General features: G+C 42.9%; 1 protein-coding gene and 1 long non-coding RNA gene across 2 annotated transcripts; one reads left to right on the top strand and one right to left on the bottom strand.

Annotated features, from left to right (window-relative positions):
* Window positions 1–2,011: 2,011 nt before the first annotated feature.
* On the top strand, window positions 2,012–6,769 carry LOC117725211. Its single transcript, XR_004608907.1, has 3 exons — window positions 2,012–2,658; window positions 2,757–5,754; window positions 5,854–6,769. It is a non-coding gene; the product is annotated as an uncharacterized LOC117725211 (long non-coding RNA).
* An 89-nt stretch (window positions 6,770–6,858) lies between these two features.
* cfl2 (cofilin 2 (muscle)) lies at window positions 6,859–18,022 on the bottom strand. Its single transcript, XM_034525234.1, has 4 exons — window positions 17,911–18,022; window positions 8,990–9,297; window positions 8,817–8,893; window positions 6,859–7,684 (listed from the first exon to the last, which is right to left on the bottom strand). Exons 1-4 carry the CDS (start codon window positions 17,911–17,913, stop codon window positions 7,572–7,574), a joined length of 501 nt encoding a protein of 166 aa, XP_034381125.1. The 5' UTR covers window positions 17,914–18,022; the 3' UTR covers window positions 6,859–7,571.
* Between the last annotated feature and the right edge of the window lie 455 nt (window positions 18,023–18,477).

Genomic DNA, 18,477 nt, shown 5'->3' on the forward strand with positions numbered 1-18,477 from the left:
ACGAAGGCGAGGCAGACTCCACGAATCAAATTAACAACCTTTATTATAACTTTCTATTCCGTTTTTCTTCCTTTTATTTGTTATACTTTACTTTATTTAATTATATTATATTGTTTAGTTGTATTTAATTACATTCTATTGTTTAGTTTTATTTAATTATATTATATTGTTTTGTTTTATTTAATTGTGTTCTTTTGTTTTATTTAATTATATTATATTGTTTTGTTTTATTTAATTGTATTATATTTCAATTCAATTCAGTTTATTTTGTATAGCCCAATATCACAAATTACAAACTCCCCTCAGAGGGCTTTACAATCTGTACACATACGACATCCCTGACCTTTGACCTCACATCGGATCAGGAAAAACTCCCCAAAAATAACCTCACAGGGAAAAAAGGGAAGAAACCTTCAGGAGAGCAACAGAGGAGGATCCCTCTCCCCGGATGGACAGATGAATAGATGTCATGTGACCAGATGAACAGAGTTACAGAGTTACATAAACACATTACATGAATATGACAATGTATGAATGGAACTCCAATCCATGAAACAGAAGGAGGTAGAGAGGAGGGGGGCGGGGCATCAGCAGGGCCAATGGGAGGCCGGCTCACCAGCATCAGACACCTCCAGGTCCAATGGACCCTATGAGACGTGAAGTCACAACGACTCCGGGGAGGAAGCAGAGTTAATAAGGTGCAATGGAGAGATGTAAATTCATCCATAAGGAGAGGGAGAAGAGGAGAGAGGTGCTCAGTGTATCCTAAAACATCCCCCAGCAGCCTATAAGCCTATAGCAGCATATCAAGGGGCTGGACCAGGGCAAACCTGATTCAGCCCTAACTATAAGTACTATTAAAGAGGAAAGTCTTAAGTCTATTCTTGAATGAGGTGACTGTGTCTGCCTCCAGGACTGAAAGTGGAAGCTGGTTCCATAAAAGAGGAGCTTGATAACTGAAGGCTCTGGCTCCCATCCTACTTTTTAGGACTCTAGGAACCACGAGTAGCCCCACATTTAGTGAGCGCAGCTCTCTAGTGGGGCAATATTACTGCAACTCCTTATTATCAGGCTGCTCTAATAAGTCTCTTAAATCCCTCCAGTTGATCCAGAATGCTGCAGCTCGTGTACTCACACAAACTAAGAAAAGAGATCACATGACTCCTGTATTAGCTGCTCTGCACTGGCTCCCTGTAAAATCAAGAATCACATTTAAAATTCTTCTCCTCACCTACAAAGCCTTGATTGGTGATGCACCATCATATCTTAAGGAGCTTGTAGTACCATATTGCCCCACTAGAGAGCTGCGCTCACTAAATGTGGGGCTACTTGTGGTTCCTAGAGTCCTAAAAAGTAGGATGGGAGCCAGAGCCTTCAGTTATCAAGCTCCTCTTTTATGGAACCAGCTTCCACTTTCAGTCCTGGAGGCAGACACAGTCACCTCATTCAAGAATAGACTTAAGACTTTCCTCTTTAATAGTGCTTATAGTTAGGGCTGAATCAGGTTTGCCCTGGTCCAGCCCCTTGATATGCTGCTATAGGCTTATAGGCTGCTGGGGATGTTTTAGGATACACTGAGCACCTCTCTCCTCTTCTCTCTCTCCTTATGGATGAATTTACATCTCTCCATTGCACCTTATTAACTCTGCTTCCTCCTCGGAGTCGTTGTGACTTCACGTCTCATAGGGTCCATTGGACCTGGAGGTGTCTGATGCTGGTGAGCCGGCCTCCCATTGGCCCTGCTGATGCCCCGCCCCCCTCCTCTCTACCTCCTTCTGTTTCATGGATTGGAGTTCCATTCATACATTGTCATATTCATGTAATGTGTTTATGTAACTCTGTTCATCTGGTCACATGACATCTATTCATCTGCCCATCCGGGGAGAGGGATCCTCCTCTGTTGCTCTCCTGAAGGGTTCTTCCCTTTTTTCCCTGTCAAAGGTTATTTTTGGGGAGTTTTTCCTGATCCGATGTGAGGTCAAAGGTCAGGGATGTCGTATGTGTACAGATTGTAAAGCCCTCTGAGGGGAGTTTGTAATTTGTGATATTGGGCTATACAAAATAAACTGAATTGAAAAAAATTGAATTGAATTGAATAGTGGATCACAGTGTCTGTGGTTCAGGGTTGACCCCCTCGAGTGGATCTCGGTCTCTCAGTGTCTCCTTGTGTGGATGTGATGACGGACTCAGAAGCATGCATGTCTATAAATAGCAGCAGGAGGATCAGATTCTGCACAGCTGAGTCACTATGTTTCTTTAACTTCAGTTGCAGGAAACAAGGACCTGGTTCTGGTCTCTCTCACTGGGTTCTCCAGCTCGTCATCAAAGCCCTCTGATGTTTTATCTTAGAAATGTTCTGATGGACTGAAACAGAACATGTTGTTCTTTCATGAAACTCACTTGGATGATGTCAGCGTACAGATACACAGTACCCCCTGTGTCTCTAGTGCCCCCTGTGTATGTGTGTGTGTGTGTGCATGTGCGTGTGTGTGTGTGTGTGTGTGTGTGTGTGTGTGTGTGTGTGTGTGTGTGTGTGTGTGGATGCGGCTTCCATCAACCGGCACCCGGGATCATTTCCAGCACCTGTCTGCAATCAAACCACCCTGTGAAATGCAGGCTTCCTTCGACTCATCTCCAGATTGTTTTGTCATCTCAGAGGTAGTGTGACTCTCAGCCACTCTTAGCCTTTTTGGACAGAAAGTATCTTTTGTGATTTGCTTTATCTCGTTGTACTAACTTCTGTTCCTTGTGCCCAGGATTCCCGTACCGACTTACAATGACCTAGGGGAGGTGTTCTGCAAGCAGCGGGCCCAAACACTGGCCCAACATAGACCCTATGACTGCGACATCCACCTGATCCCAGGTGCCCCCTTACCCTAGCCATCTCTGAAACCTTTCTCGCCCAGAAAGAGAGGCTATGAAGAGCTACATCCACGACTCCCTAGCGACCGGTTTTATCCGTCCCTCCTCCTCCCCTGTTGGCGCTGGGTTCTTCTTCGTGGGCAAGAAGGACTGCATGCTACTCCCCTGCATTGATTACCGTGGCCTTAATGAAATCACCCTCTCCCTCTCATTGACCCTGCCTTTGAGCCCCTTCTTAAAGCCACTGTGTTCTCCAAACTGGACCTCCGTAATGCCTACCACCTCATTCGGATCCAGGAGGGAAACAAATGGAAAAACGGCAGGGCCAGGTGAGGGCAGATAAAGCAAAGGTTCAGGCAGTGGTTGAGTGGCCCACGCCCACCACTCGCGGTTCTTTGGCTAAAAGTTGTCAATTTTACAGACGGTAAGAGAGACTACAGCAATGTAGCTGCCCCCCTCACGCAACTCACCTCCACTCCCGTCCCCTTTTCTTGGACTTAGGAAGCAGACTCTGCTTTTGCCTCCCTGAAGAAGCTATTCACTTCTGTCCTGGTGTCCAGATCCCTCTCTACAGTTCGTGGTGGAGGTGGATTCTTTACTTATTACTGTGAGCAATGCTGCCGTAATCCTATAATTTCCCCACTGAGGGACTAATAAAGGATTATCTTATTTTATAACTTGGATTCGGGGGTTGAGTCTGTCCTTTCTCAGCGGGCCCCTGCACCTTCTTTTCCCAGAGCCTTTCAACTGCAGAGCGCAACTACCATATGGCTCCGGAGGAGTTGAGGCACTGGCTGGAGGGGGCAGAGCAACCCTTCATAGTTTGGACCGACCATAAACACCTCTCTTACCTTCGCGCCGCCAAGAGGTTAAACTCCAGCCAGGCTCGGTGGGCTTTGTTCAATTTCACCGTCACCTACCGCCCTAGTTCACGCAACACCAAACCCAATGCCCTTTCACATCAGTCCACCACAGAGAAGCTTACCCTCGGGCCTGAACCCATCCTCTCGTCCACTCGTGTGGTGGCTGCGGTCACAATGGGAGTTGAGTCTCTCGTCCGGGAGACCCAGCGCTCCCATCCTAACCCAAGTAACGGTCCCCCATGCTGTCTGTTTGTGCCTGACATTGTCAGGTCACAGGTCTTATAATGGGGGCATTCCTACGGACTAGCCTGGGTTCCACCGCACTCTCGCCTTCATCAAACAATGCTTCTGGTGGCCGTCCATGTCCCAAGATACCGATGCTTTCCTGTCAGCCTGCTCCATCTGCGCCGGCAGCAAAGTCGAGTATGCCCATAATTCCCTGACCAGATGATGGACACCAGGTCTTTGTTTGGCGTATCCTGGATGTCCGCCGTAGGGGCTGTGGACTCCAGTAGCTCGTGTACTGGGATGGGTATGGCCCTGAAGAACGCTCATTCTCCGAAGCTTCCCTTGTCCGGAGCGCCTGGAGTACACCTTCTGTTCACCTGTTCATTATGATGTCATCGTACAGGTACACCTGGTCATTATGATGTCATCGTACAGGTACACCTGTTCATTATGATGTCATTGTACAGGTACACCTTCTGTTCATTATGATGTCATAATGCAGGTACACCTTCCGTTCACCTGGTCATTATGATGTCATCGTACAGGTACACCTTCTGTTCATTATTATGTCATAATACAGGTACACCTTCCGTTCACCTGTTAATTATGACGTCATCGTACAGGTACACCTTCCGTTCACCTGTTAATTATGACGTCATCGTACAGGTACACCTTCCGTTCACCTGTTAATTATGATGGCATCGTACAGGTACACCTGTTCATTATGATGTCATCATACAAGTACACCTTCTGTTCATTATTATGTCATCGTACAGGTAGACCTGTTCATTATGATGTCATCGTACAGGTAGACCTGTTCATTATGATGGCATCGTACAGGTACACCTGTTCATTATGATGTCATCATACAAGTACACCTTCTGTTCATTATGATGTCATCGTACAGGTAGACCTGTTCATTATGATGTCATCGTACAGGTAGACCTGTTCATTATGATGTCATCGTACAGGTAGACCTGTTCATTATGATGTCATCGTACAGGTACACCTTCTGTTCATTATTATGTCATCGTACAGGTACACCTGTTCATTATGATGTCATCATACAAGTACACCTTCTGTTCATTATGATGTCATCGTACAGGTAGACCTGTTCATTATGATGTCATCGTACAGGTAGACCTGTTCATTATGATGTCATCGTACAGGTACACCTTCTGTTCATTATTATGTCATCGTACAGGTAGACCTGTTCATTATGATGTCATCATACAAGTACACCTTCTGTTCATTATGATGTCATCGTACAGGTAGACCTGTTCATTATGATGTCATCGTACAGGTAGACCTGTTCATTATGATGTCATCGTACAGGTACACCTTCTGTTCATTATTATGTCATCGTACAGGTAGACCTGTTCATTATGATGTCATCGTACAAGTACACCTTCTGTTCATTATTATGTCATCGTACAGGTAGACCTGTTCATTATGATGTCATCGTACAGGTACACCTTCTGTTCATTATTATGTCATCGTACAGGTAGACCTGTTCATTATGATGTCATCGTACAGGTACACCTTCTGTTCATTATGATGTCATCGTACAGGTAGACCTGTTCATTATGATGTCATCGTACAGGTAGACCTGTTCATTATGATGTCATCGTACAAGTACACCTTCTGTTCATTATTATGTCATCGTACAGGTAGACCTGTTCATTATGATGTCATCGTACAGGTAGACCTGTTCATTATGATGTCATCGTACAAGTACACCTTCTGTTCATTATTATGTCATCGTACAGGTAGACCTGTTCATTATGATGTCATCGTACAGGTAGACCTGTTCATTATGATGTCATCGTACAGGTAGACCTGTTCATTATGATGTCATCGTACAGGTACACCTTCTGTTCATTATGATGTCATCGTACAGGTAGACCTGTTCATTATGATGTCATCGTACAGGTACACCTGAGATGTCCCAAAGTCTTCACGCATTATATATAAATAAATGAGATATAAATTATATATATGTGAATACGATATATATTTATATAGATATAATATACAACCCCGGTAGAACGTCTTGTTCTAAAGAACTAGGTGTTTGATTTCTATTAACGAATGTATATTACGCCCGGGTTCTGAGAGGGTTCTACTGAATTCCTTCTGGTGACATCAGGTTCCCACAGGTCAGAGGAGTTCACCTGGAGTTCAACAAAGTCATGTGTTTTGTGTTCTACTGGACTTTATACTGGTTCTCATGAGATTATATTTCTAATGGGGTTCCAGTGGTTCTGATGAGTTTCTTCCCTTAAGGACCCTGACCACTCACCCTGGACTGGACTGAGTTCTGACCCTCTGACAGGAGGCTGTGGTCCATCAGGACCAGGACCCCCACAGATCTCCCCAGGAAGATGTCAGTTACTCCCTCTTGCACATATTAAACACGCTTGTTTTAAAGCACTGTTATTTGTTTACCATCTTTTTATTGTACAATTTTATTATTTTTAAATTATGTCTCATGTTTTTGTGTTTTTGCTCCGCACTTTTCACCCGGTCAATTTCCTTGTATGTGCAACGTACTTGGCAATAAGTGGTTCTCATGGGGTTCTAACAGGGTTCATACTTCACAACTCTTCTACGAAGCTCTATCAAGGTTCTACTGTGTCACACTGGAGTCATGATGGTTCTCCTGACGGTTTACACATTTACTAGAACACGGGTACTGTAGTGGGGTTCTATGCGTGTCACACAGGCTCTTCTGAGGTTCTCAGAGTTCAGACCATTTTTCACTCTGAGGTCATTCCAACCTGGCTGGTCAGTGATCCACACTCAGAACGTAGAACATGGCTGACACCTGTTGGTGAGGTTCTAAGGGAACGACCTGCGGGTGGAACCGCTCTGATTGGTGGAAGCAGAGACGAAGCGGGAGGAGTCAGATCTGCCACAGGCTTTTATTGCAAAGTGGCTTCATGTGATCTCAGAAACAACGTTGCTCTTTAAGGTTCCAGATGTCGTTGTGTTGTTGTTGTCGTTGTTGTCTCTCACTGCTTGGGTCAAGTCTGCTTCCTGTAGTGTTTCTTTACAAAATAAAAGTGCACTCTAACTAACTGGTGTGACGGTTACATTCAAACTGAAAGTAAGGCAACGACCGAACGGCTAGAGCGAGGGCGAGCGGCGTGATGAGGTGGCCTGTAGTGTTCATGATGCCCCTCCCCCTCTCCTGGTGCATAGTAACAACAAGGAGAAGAAACAACACGTTACAATAATAAATAAAGTCATATGTAAAAAGCGTCATGACCCGTGTGCTGCAGGAGGCGGAGCTTCGCGGCGCTCGCCTCCGACACGCGTGGCTGCTTCCTTCACATGTACCGTTTGGCAAAACTCTGGCTCCGCCCTGGGGGGCCGTATGGGGTCATTTCTGCGGTCTTCTGCCAGGTGGACAGAAGTCATGTGGCAACAGACTGGGAGGGGTTTGCATATCATTATGTAAATGAGATCTCCATGTTGGACAAAAAGCAAAAGGAACAAAAAGCAAAAGGAAAGCGTCCTGAAGACTCCTTCAGGACCGGCGCAGACGGCGAGCTGCTGGGGGGGCGGCGGTGGGGGGGCGGTCCGGATGGCACGGCGGTTGGCTTGGCCATGACATCACAGCGGCTTGCCCTCCAAAGACACCACCACGTTCCCACCCAGCTTCTCCGCCAGCGCGGCGCGGTCCTGGATGTCATCCAGCCCGTTCACCTGCCACTCGTGTTTGATACCTGAGGAGACACACCTGAGGTCATTGAGAGACACACCTGAGGTCATTGAGAGACACACCTGAGGTCATTGAGAGACACACCTGAGGTCATTGAGAGACACACCTGAGGTCATTGAGAGACACACCTGAGGTCATTGAGAGACACACCTGAGGTCATTGAGAGACACACCTGAGGTCATTGAGAGACACACCTGAGGTCATTGTTTCAGGATACACTGAGCACCTATCTCCTCTTCTCTCTCTCCTTATGGATGAATTTACATCTCTCCATTGCACCTTATTAACTCTACTTCCTCCCCGGAGTCGTTGTGACTTCACGTCTCATAGGGTCCATTGGACCTGGAGGTGTCTGATGCTGGTGAGCCGGCCTCCCATTGGCCCTGCTGATGCCCCGCCCCCCCTCCTCTCTACCTCCTTCTGTTTCATGGATTGGAGTTCCATTCATACATTGTCATATTCATGTAATGTGTTTATGTAACTCTGTTCATCTGGTCACATGACATCTATTCATCTGTCCATCCGGGGAGAGGGATCCTCCTCTGTTGCTCTCCTGAAGGGTTCTTCACTTTTTTCCCTGTCAAAGGTTATTTTTGGGGAGTTTTTCCTGATCCGATGTGAGGTCAAAGGTCAGGGATGTTGTATGTGTACAGATTGTAAAGCCATCTGAGGGGAGGTTGTTATTTGTGATATTGGGCTTTAAAAATAAACTGAATTGAATTGAGAGACACACCTGAGGTCACTGAAGGACACACCTGTCAACGCCCCCTGCTGCTGATGATGCTGCTCTCGTCTGCTTTACAGGCGATACACCTTCCACACCTAAGCTCCACCTTCCACACCTAAGCTCCACCTTCCACACCTAAGCTCCACCTTCCACACCTGAGCTCCACCTTCCACACCTGAGCTCCACCTTCCACACCTAAGCTCCACCTTCCACACCTAAGCTCCACCTTCCACACCTGAGCTCCACCTTCCACACCTAAGCTCCACCTTCCACACCTGAGCTCCACCTTCCACACCTAAGCTCCACCTTCCACACCTGAGCTCCACCTTCTAGACCTGAGCTTGACCTCATGGCGTTCTCCATCAAGGAGAAGTGGTTAGGAAAGGACACAGGCCATCACACAACTCACCTGTAAACTTCTTCTTGATGGCGTCTTTAGAGCTGGCGTAGATCATCTTGCTCTTCAGGGGAGCGTTCTCTGGAGCCCTGAAACACAGCAGAGACCAGTCACAACCAGGATCCACTACAGGAAGTGGACCACAGAACAAATCAGAGGTCCCAGGTCCCCAAAGGCTACCGTACCAGAAGATGAAGACCAGGTCCTCCTTCTTGGACTCCTTGGTCTCGTAGGTGGCGTCGTACAGCCCGTATCGGCAGTCGTTGGGGGGGAGGAGCTTAACAAAGCAGGCGTAGGGGTCCTCCACCGTCTCCCCGATGTCGCCCACCAGGATCTGCTTCCCCTCCTCCACGATGATCTTCTTCTTGTCCTCACTCAGGCAGAACAGCACCGCCTTCTTCCTCTTCTTCACCTCGTCCTGGGACGAGGACTTCCTCACCTTCATGTCGTTGAACACCCTGATGACCTCGTCGTTCACGGTCACGCCTGACGCCTGATTGGTTGGCAGGGGGACATGTGACATACGTCAGCGTCTGCTCAGAAGTACTATTTACTGATGAAAGTACACAAGTACATGACCATGTTGTATTATACCTTCATACGAAGAACTGTATTTATATTATTCATCTGGAGAGAATTAAACCCATCTGTGTGAGAGCAGCTAGATATTAAATACTACTATTATATTATATACTACTATTATATTATAAACTACTATTATATTATAAACTACTATTATATTATATACTACTATTATATTATATACTACTATTATATTATTATATTAAATACTACTATTATATTATAAACTACTATTATATTATAAACTACTATTATATTATATACTACTATTATATTATAAACTACTATTATATTAAATACTACTATTATATTATATACTATTATATTATATAATACTATTATATAATATACTACTATTATATAATACTATTATATTATATACTACTATTATATTATTATATTATATACTACTATTATATTATACTATTATTATATACTACTATTATATTATTATAGAATATAATACTATTATATTATATACTACTATTATATATACTACCATTATATACTACATATATATATATGTGTATATACACATATATATATATACATATATATACACACACACATATATATATATAAATACATATATGTATATATATATATGCATTGACGTCAGCTGATCGCTCACACTAAACAGATTATTATTGATGCATATCAATATATTCCATCAGCTGATCAATAAACAGCTGTTCTCTCAATGATCCGATGTATACAATATATACACTAGCAAATATATGATGTAAAATATACAATAAATTATTTAGATTTTATAATATATAAAATAGACAATATATATCAATTATATAATATAAAATATATAGTACATAATATAAAATATAAAAAATATAATATGATATATATGATACAATATGAAATATTTAGTACATAATATAAAATATTATAGGATACAATATAAAATACATAGATATATGATGTCAAATATACAATAAATTATTTAGATTTTATAATATACAAAATAGACAATATATGATATCAATTATATAATATAAAATACATAGTACATAATATACAATATAAAAAATATGATATGATACAATATAAAACAGTTTAATAACAGCTGCCTTTTATTGAAACATTGATCACTGATCAATAATAAAATAATAATAATTGAAACTTTATTTACATATTTGAATAGATGTTTACAAATAACCACTTGGTCCAACTCGTTACTGATACTAGTCGATAAACTAACCAGTAACACTAACCAGTAGAGTAATGTCCAGTAACACTAACTAACCAGTAGAGTAATGACCAGTAACACTAACCAGTAGAGTAATGTCCAGTAACACTAACTAACCAGTAGAGTAATGTCCAGTAACACTAACCAGTAGAGTAATGTCCAGTAACACTAACTAACCAGTAGAGTAATGTCCAGTAACACTAACCAGTAGAGTAATGACCAGTAACACTAACCAGTAGAGTAATGTCCAGTAACACTAACTAACCAGTAGAGTAATGTCCAGTAACACTAACCAGTAGAGTAATGTCCAGTAACACTAACTAACCAGTAGAGTAATGTCCAGTAACACTAACCAGTAGAGTAATGTCCAGTAACACTAACTAACCAGTAGAGTAATGTCCAGTAACACTAACTAACCAGTAGAGTAATGTCCAGTAACACTAACCAGTAGAGTAATGACCAGTAACACTAACTAACCAGTAGAGTAATGACCAGTAACACTAACTGACCAGTAGAGTAATGTCCAGTAACACTAACCAGTAGAGTAATGTCCAGTAACACTAACCAGTAGAGTAATGACCAGTAACACTAACCAGTAGAGTAATGACCAGTAACACTAACCAGTAGAGTAATGACCAGTAACACTAACTAACCAGTAGAGTAATGACCAGTAAAACTAACTAACCAGTAGAGTAATGTCCAGTAACACTAACCAGTAGAGTAATGACCAGTAACACTAACCAGTAGAGTAATGACCAGTAACACTAACCAGTAGAGTAATGACCAGTAACACTAACCAGTAGAGTAATGTCCAGTAACACTGACCAGTAGAGTAATGACCAGTAACACTAACCAGTAGAGTAATGTCCAGTAACACTAACCAGTAGAGTAATGTCCAGTAACACTAACCAGTAGAGTAATGACCAGTAACACTAACCAGTAGAGTAATGTCCAGTAACACTAACCAGTAGAGTAATGACCAGTAACACTAACCAGTAGAGTAATGTCCAGTAACACTGACCAGTAGAGTAATGACCAGTAACACTAACCAGTAGAGTAATGTCCAGTAACACTAACCAGTAGAGTAATGTCCAGTAACACTAACCAGTAGAGTAATGACCAGTAACACTAACCAGTAGAGTAATGTCCAGTAACACTAACCAGTAGAGTAATGACCAGTAACACTAACTAACCAGTAGAGTAATGACCAGTAACACTAACTAACCAGTAGAGTAATGTCTAGTAACACTAACTAACCAGTAGAGTAATGACCAGTAACACTAACTAACCAGTAGAGTAATGTCCAGTAACACTAATCAGTAGAGTAATGTCCAGTAACACTAACCAGTAGAGTAATGACCAGTAACACTAACTAACCAGTAGAGTAATGACCAGTAACACTAACTAACCAGTAGAGTAATGTCCAGTAACACTAATCAGTAGAGTAATGTCCAGTAACACTAACTAACCAGTAGAGTAATGACCAGTAACACTAACTAACCAGTAAAGTAATGACCAGTAACACTAACTAACCAGTAGAGTAATTACCAGTAACACTAACTAACCAGGAGAGTAATGACCAGTAACACTAACTAACCAGTAGAGTAATGACCAGTAACACTAACCAGTAGAGTAATGTCCAGTAACACTAACCAGTAGAGTAATGTCCAGTAACACTAACCAGTAGAGTAATGACCAGTAACACTAACTAACCAGTAGAGTAATTACCAGTAACACTAACTAACCAGTAGAGTAATGTCCAGTAACACTAACCAGTAGAGTAATGTCCAGTAACACTAACCAGTAGAGTAATGACCAGTAACACTAACCAGTAGAGTAATGACCAGTAACACTAACCAGTAGAGTAATGACCAGTAACACTAACTAACCAGTAGAGTAATGTCCAGTAACACTAACCAGTAGAGTAATGTCCAGTAACACTAACCAGTAGAGTAATGACCAGTAACACTAACTAACCAGTAGAGTAATGACCAGTAACACTAACTAACCAGTAGAGTAATGTCCAGTAACACTAACCAGTAGAGTAATGTCCAGTAACACTAACCAGTAGAGTAATGACCAGTAACACTAACTAACCAGTAGAGTAATGACCAGTAACACTAACTAACCAGTAGAGTAATGTCCAGTAACACTAACCAGTAGAGTAATGTCCAGTAACACTAACCAGTAGAGTAATGTCCAGTAACACTAACCAGTAGAGTAATGTCCAGTAACACTAACTAACCAGTAGAGTAATGACCAGTAACACTAACCAGTAGAGTAATGACCAGTAACACTAACCAGTAGAGTAATGTCCAGTAACACTAACCAGTAGAGTAATGACCAGTAACACTAACCAGTAGAGTAATGACCAGTAACACTAACTAACCAGTAGAGTAATGTCCAGTAACACTAACCAGTAGAGTAATGACCAGTAACAGTAACTAACCAGTAGAGTAATGTCCAGTAACACTAACCAGTAGAGTAATGACCAGTAACACTAACTAACCAGTAGAGTAATGACCAGTAACACTAACTAACCAGTAGAGTAATGTCCAGTAACACTAACCAGTAGAGTAATGACCAGTAACACTAACTAACCAGTAGAGTAATGTCCAGTAACACTAACCAGTAGAGTAATGTCCAGTAACACTAACCAGTAGAGTAATGTCCAGTAACACTAACTAACCAGTAGAGTAATGACCAGTAACACTAACCAGTAGAGTAATGACCAGTAACACTAACCAGTAGAGTAATGTCCAGTAAACACTAACCAGTAGAGTAATGACCAGTAACACTAACCAGTAGAGTAATGACCAGTAACACTAACTAACCAGTAGAGTAATGACCAGTAACACTAACTAACCAGTAGAGTAATGTCCAGTAACACTAACCAGTAGAGTAATGTCCAGTAACACTAACTAACCAGTAGAGTAATGTCCAGTAACACTAACCAGTAGAGTAATGACCAGTGACACTAACTAACCAGTAGAGTAATGACCAGTAACACTAACTAACCAGTAGAGTAATGTCAAGTAACACTAACCAGTAGAGTAATGTCCAGTAACACTAACCAGTAGAGTAATGTCCAGTAACACTAACCAGTAGAGTAATGTCCAGTAACACTAACCAGTAGAGTAATGACCAGTAACACTAACCAGTAGAGTAATGTCCAGTAACACTAACCAGTAGAGTAATGACCAGTAACACTAACCAGTAGAGTAATGTCCAGTAACACTGACCAGTAGAGTAATGACCAGTAACACTAACCAGTAGAGTAATGTCCAGTAACACTAACCAGTAGAGTAATGACCAGTAACACTAACCAGTAGAGTAATGACCAGTAACACTAACCAGTAGAGTAATGTCCAGTAACACTAACCAGTAGAGTAATGACCAGTAACACTAACTAACCAGTAGAGTAATGACCAGTAACACTAACTAACCAGTAGAGTAATGTCTAGTAACACTAACTAACCAGTAGAGTAATGACCAGTAACACTAACTAACCAGTAGAGTAATGTCCAGTAACACTAATCAGTAGAGTAATGACCAGTAACACTAACTAACCAGTAAAGTAATGACCAGTAACACTAACTAACCAGTAGAGTAATGACCAGTAACACGACCAGTAACACTAACTAACCAGTAGAGTAATTACCAGTAACACTAACTAACCAGGAGAGTAATGACCAGTAACACTAACTAACCAGTAGAGTAATTACCAGTAACACTAACCAGTAGAGTAATGTCCAGTAACACTAACCAGTAGAGTAATGTCCAGTAACACTAACCAGTAGAGTAATGACCAGTAACACTAACTAACCAGTAGAGTAATGTCCAGTAACACTAACCAGTAGAGTAATGACCAGTAACACTAACCAGTAGAGTAATGTCCAGTAACACTAACCAGTAGAGTAATGACCAGTAACACTAACTAACCAGGAGAGTAATGACCAGTAACACTAACTAACCAGTAGAGTAATGTCCAGTAACACTAACCAGTAGAGTAATGTCCAGTAACACTAACCAGTAGAGTAATGTCCAGTAACACTAACCAGTAGAGTAATGTCCAGTAACACTAACTAACCAGTAGAGTAATGACCAGTAACACTAACTAACCAGTAGAGTAATGACCAGTAACACTAACTAACCAGTAGAGTAATGTCCAGTAACACTAACTAACCAGTAGAGTAATGACCAGTAACACTAACCAGTAGAGTAATGTCCAGTAACACTAACCAGTAGAGTAATGACCAGTAACACTAACTAACCAGTAGAGTAATGACCAGTAACACTAACTAACCAGTAGAGTAATGACCAGTAACACGACCAGTAGAGTAATTACCAGTAACACTAACTAACCAGGAGAGTAATGACCAGTAACACTAACTAACCAGTAGAGTAATGACCAGTAACACGACCAGTAACACTAACTAACCAGTAGAGTAATTACCAGTAACACTAACTAACCAGTAGAGTAATGACCAGTAACACTAACTAACCAGTAGAGTAATGTCCAGTAACACTAACTAACCAGTAGAGTAATGACCAGTAACACTAACCAGTAGAGTAATTACCAGTAACACTAACTAACCAGGAGAGTAATGACCAGTAACACTAACTAACCAGTAGAGTAATTACCAGTAACACTAACTAACCAGTAGAGTAATGACCAGTAACACTAACTAACCAGTAGAGTAATGTCCAGTAACACTAACTAACCAGTAGAGTAATGTCCAGTAACACTAACCAGTAGAGTAATTACCAGTAACACTAACTAACCAGGAGAGTAATGACCAGTAACACTAACTAACCAGTAGAGTAATGACCAGTAACACGACCAGTAACACTAACTAACCAGTAGAGTAATTACCAGTAACACTAACTAACCAGTAGAGTAATGACCAGTAACACTAACTAACCAGTAGAGTAATGACCAGTAACACTAACCAGTAGAGTAATGACCAGTAACACTAACTAACCAGTAGAGTAATGACCAGTAACACTAACCAGTAGAGTAATGTCCAGTAACACTAACCAGTAGAGTAATGACCAGTAACACTAACCAGTAGAGTAATGTCCAGTAACACTAACCAGTAGAGTAATGACCAGTAACACTAACCAGTAGAGTAATGTCCAGTAACACTAACCAGTAGAGTAATGACCAGTAACACTAACTAACCAGTAGAGTAATGACCAGTAACACTAACTAACCAGTAGAGTAATGTCCAGTAACACTAACCAGTAGAGTAATGTCCAGTAACACTAACCAGTAGAGTAATGACCAGTAACACTAACTAACCAGTAGAGTAATGACCAGTAACACTAACTAACCAGGAGAGTAATGACCAGTAACACTAACTAACCAGTAGAGTAATTACCAGTAACACTAACTAACCAGTAGAGTAATGACCAGTAACACTAACTAACCAGTAGAGTAATGTCCAGTAACACTAACTAACCAGTAGAGTAATGTCCAGTAACACTAACCAGTAGAGTAATGACCAGTAACACTAACTAACCAGTAGAGTAATGACCAGTAACACTAACTAACCAGTAGAGTAATGTCCAGTAACACTAACTAACCAGTAGAGTAATGTCCAGTAACACTAACTAACCAGTAGAGTAATGACCAGTAACACTAACTAACCAGTAGAGTAATGACCAGTAACACTAACCAGTAGAGTAATGACCAGTAACACTAACTAACCAGTAGAGTAATGACCAGTAACACTAACCAGTAGAGTAATGTCCAGTAACACTAACCAGTAGAGTAATGACCAGTAACACTAACCAGTAGAGTAATGTCCAGTAACACTAACCAGTAGAGTAATGACCAGTAACACTAACCAGTAGAGTAATGTCCAGTAACACTAACCAGTAGAGTAATGTCCAGTAACACTAACCAGTAGAGTAATGTCCAGTAACACTAACCAGTAGAGTAATGACCAGTAACACTAACTAACCAGTAGAGTAATGACCAGTAACACTAACTAACCAGTAGAGTAATGTCCAGTAACACTAACCAGTAGAGTAATGTCCAGTAACACTAACCAGTAGAGTAATGACCAGTAACACTAACTAACCAGTAGAGTAATGACCAGTAACACTAACTAACCAGTAGAGTAATGTCCAGTAACACTAACTAACCAGTAGAGTAATGACCAGTAACACTAACCAGTAGAGTAATGACCAGTAACACTAACTAACCAGTAGAGTAATGACCAGTAACACTAACCAGTAGAGTAATGACCAGTAACACTAACCAGTAGAGTAATGTCCAGTAACACTAACTAACCAGTAGAGTAATGACCAGTAACACTAACCAGTAGAGTAATGTCCAGTAACACTAACTAACCAGTAGAGTAATGACCAGTAACACTAACCAGTAGAGTAATGACCAGTAACACTAACCAGTAGAGTAATGACCAGTAACACTAACTAACCAGTAGAGTAATGACCAGTAACACTAACTAACCAGTAGAGTAATGACCAGTAACACTAACTGACCAGTAGAGTAATGTCCAGTAACACTAACCAGTAGAGTAATGACCAGTAACACTAACCAGTAGAGTAATGACCAGTAACACTAACCAGTAGAGTAATGACCAGTAACACTAACCAGTAGAGTAATGACCAGTAACACTAACCAGTAGAGTAATGACCAGTAACACTAACTAACCAGTAGAGTAATGTCCAGTAACACTAACCAGTAGAGTAATGACCAGTAACACTAACCAGTAGAGTAATGACCAGTAACACTAACTAACCAGTAGAGTAATGACCAGTAACACTAACCAGTAGAGTAATGACCAGTAACACTAACCAGTAACCGGTGACCAGCCTTCGGGCCTCCAGTGACTCTGCAGTCTGTCGGACTCTCGGTCTCAGACCGGAGTAAACCCAGCCTCTTGAACCCGGTCCTTCTGCTGAACCGGTTTAGTCTGGTTCAGAGGGTCTAGCTGGTCTAGGTTAGTCCGGGTTAGGTGGTGAGTCCCGGCTGGGTGCGGGCCGGTCAGCGGGGCTAAGATGGCCGCCCCGGGCCACACGGTCTGGGGCCCGGCCCGGAACGCGGCCCGTTACAGATTAAAGTAGATACACGTCCGGTACCGTCGGTAGATCAAAGCCCGTTACCGGGAACCGGTAGAGCGGAGTCAGCACCGAGAAACCGGAGCGGCTAACTAACGGGAGCGGCGGCCATGCTAGCTAACAACACGCTACTTAACGGGCCAGCGGGGCCAGCGGGACCCAGACCGCACGTGGACCAGGACCACGAGACCACGTCAAGCCCGGTCCGGGTCTCCAGGAGGTTCTTACCATGTTGTCCCGGGGAATGTCCGCTGCGACGCCGTCTGATCGGGCTTCTCTCCGGGGTGAGGGAGCGGGGAGTGTGGCCGGAGCAGGAGGGGGAGAAGGAGGGGGGGAGGAGAGAGAGAGGGAGGGGGGAGGAGAGAGAGAGGGAGGGGGGAGGAGAGAGAGAGCGAGGGGGAGCACAGAGAGGGAGGGGGAGGAGAGAGAGGCAGGGGGGAGGATGGAGGGGGAGGGGGGGGGAGAGGGAGGGAGGGGGGAGGAGAGAGAGAGAGGGGGGAGGAGAGAGAGAGGGAGGGGGGAGGAGAGAGAGAGCGAGGGGGAGGAGAGAGAGAGAGGGGGGAGGAGAGAGAGAGGGAGGAGGAGAGAGAGAGAGAGGGGGGAGGAGAGAGAGAGGGGGGAGGAGAGAGAGAGGGAGGGGAGGAGAGAGAGAGGGAGGGAGGGGAGGAGAGAGAGAGAGAGGGGGGAGGAGAGAGAGAGGGAGGGGGGAGGAGAGAGAGAGAGGGAGGGGAGGAGAGAGAGAGAGAGGGGGGAGGAGAGAGAGAGGGAGGGGGGAGGAGAGAGAGAGAGAGGGGG

The sequence above is a fragment of the Cyclopterus lumpus genome, chromosome 22 (assembly GCF_009769545.1).
Source record: "Cyclopterus lumpus isolate fCycLum1 chromosome 22, fCycLum1.pri, whole genome shotgun sequence".
NCBI classification, from domain to species: Eukaryota; Metazoa; Chordata; class Actinopteri; order Perciformes; family Cyclopteridae; genus Cyclopterus; species Cyclopterus lumpus.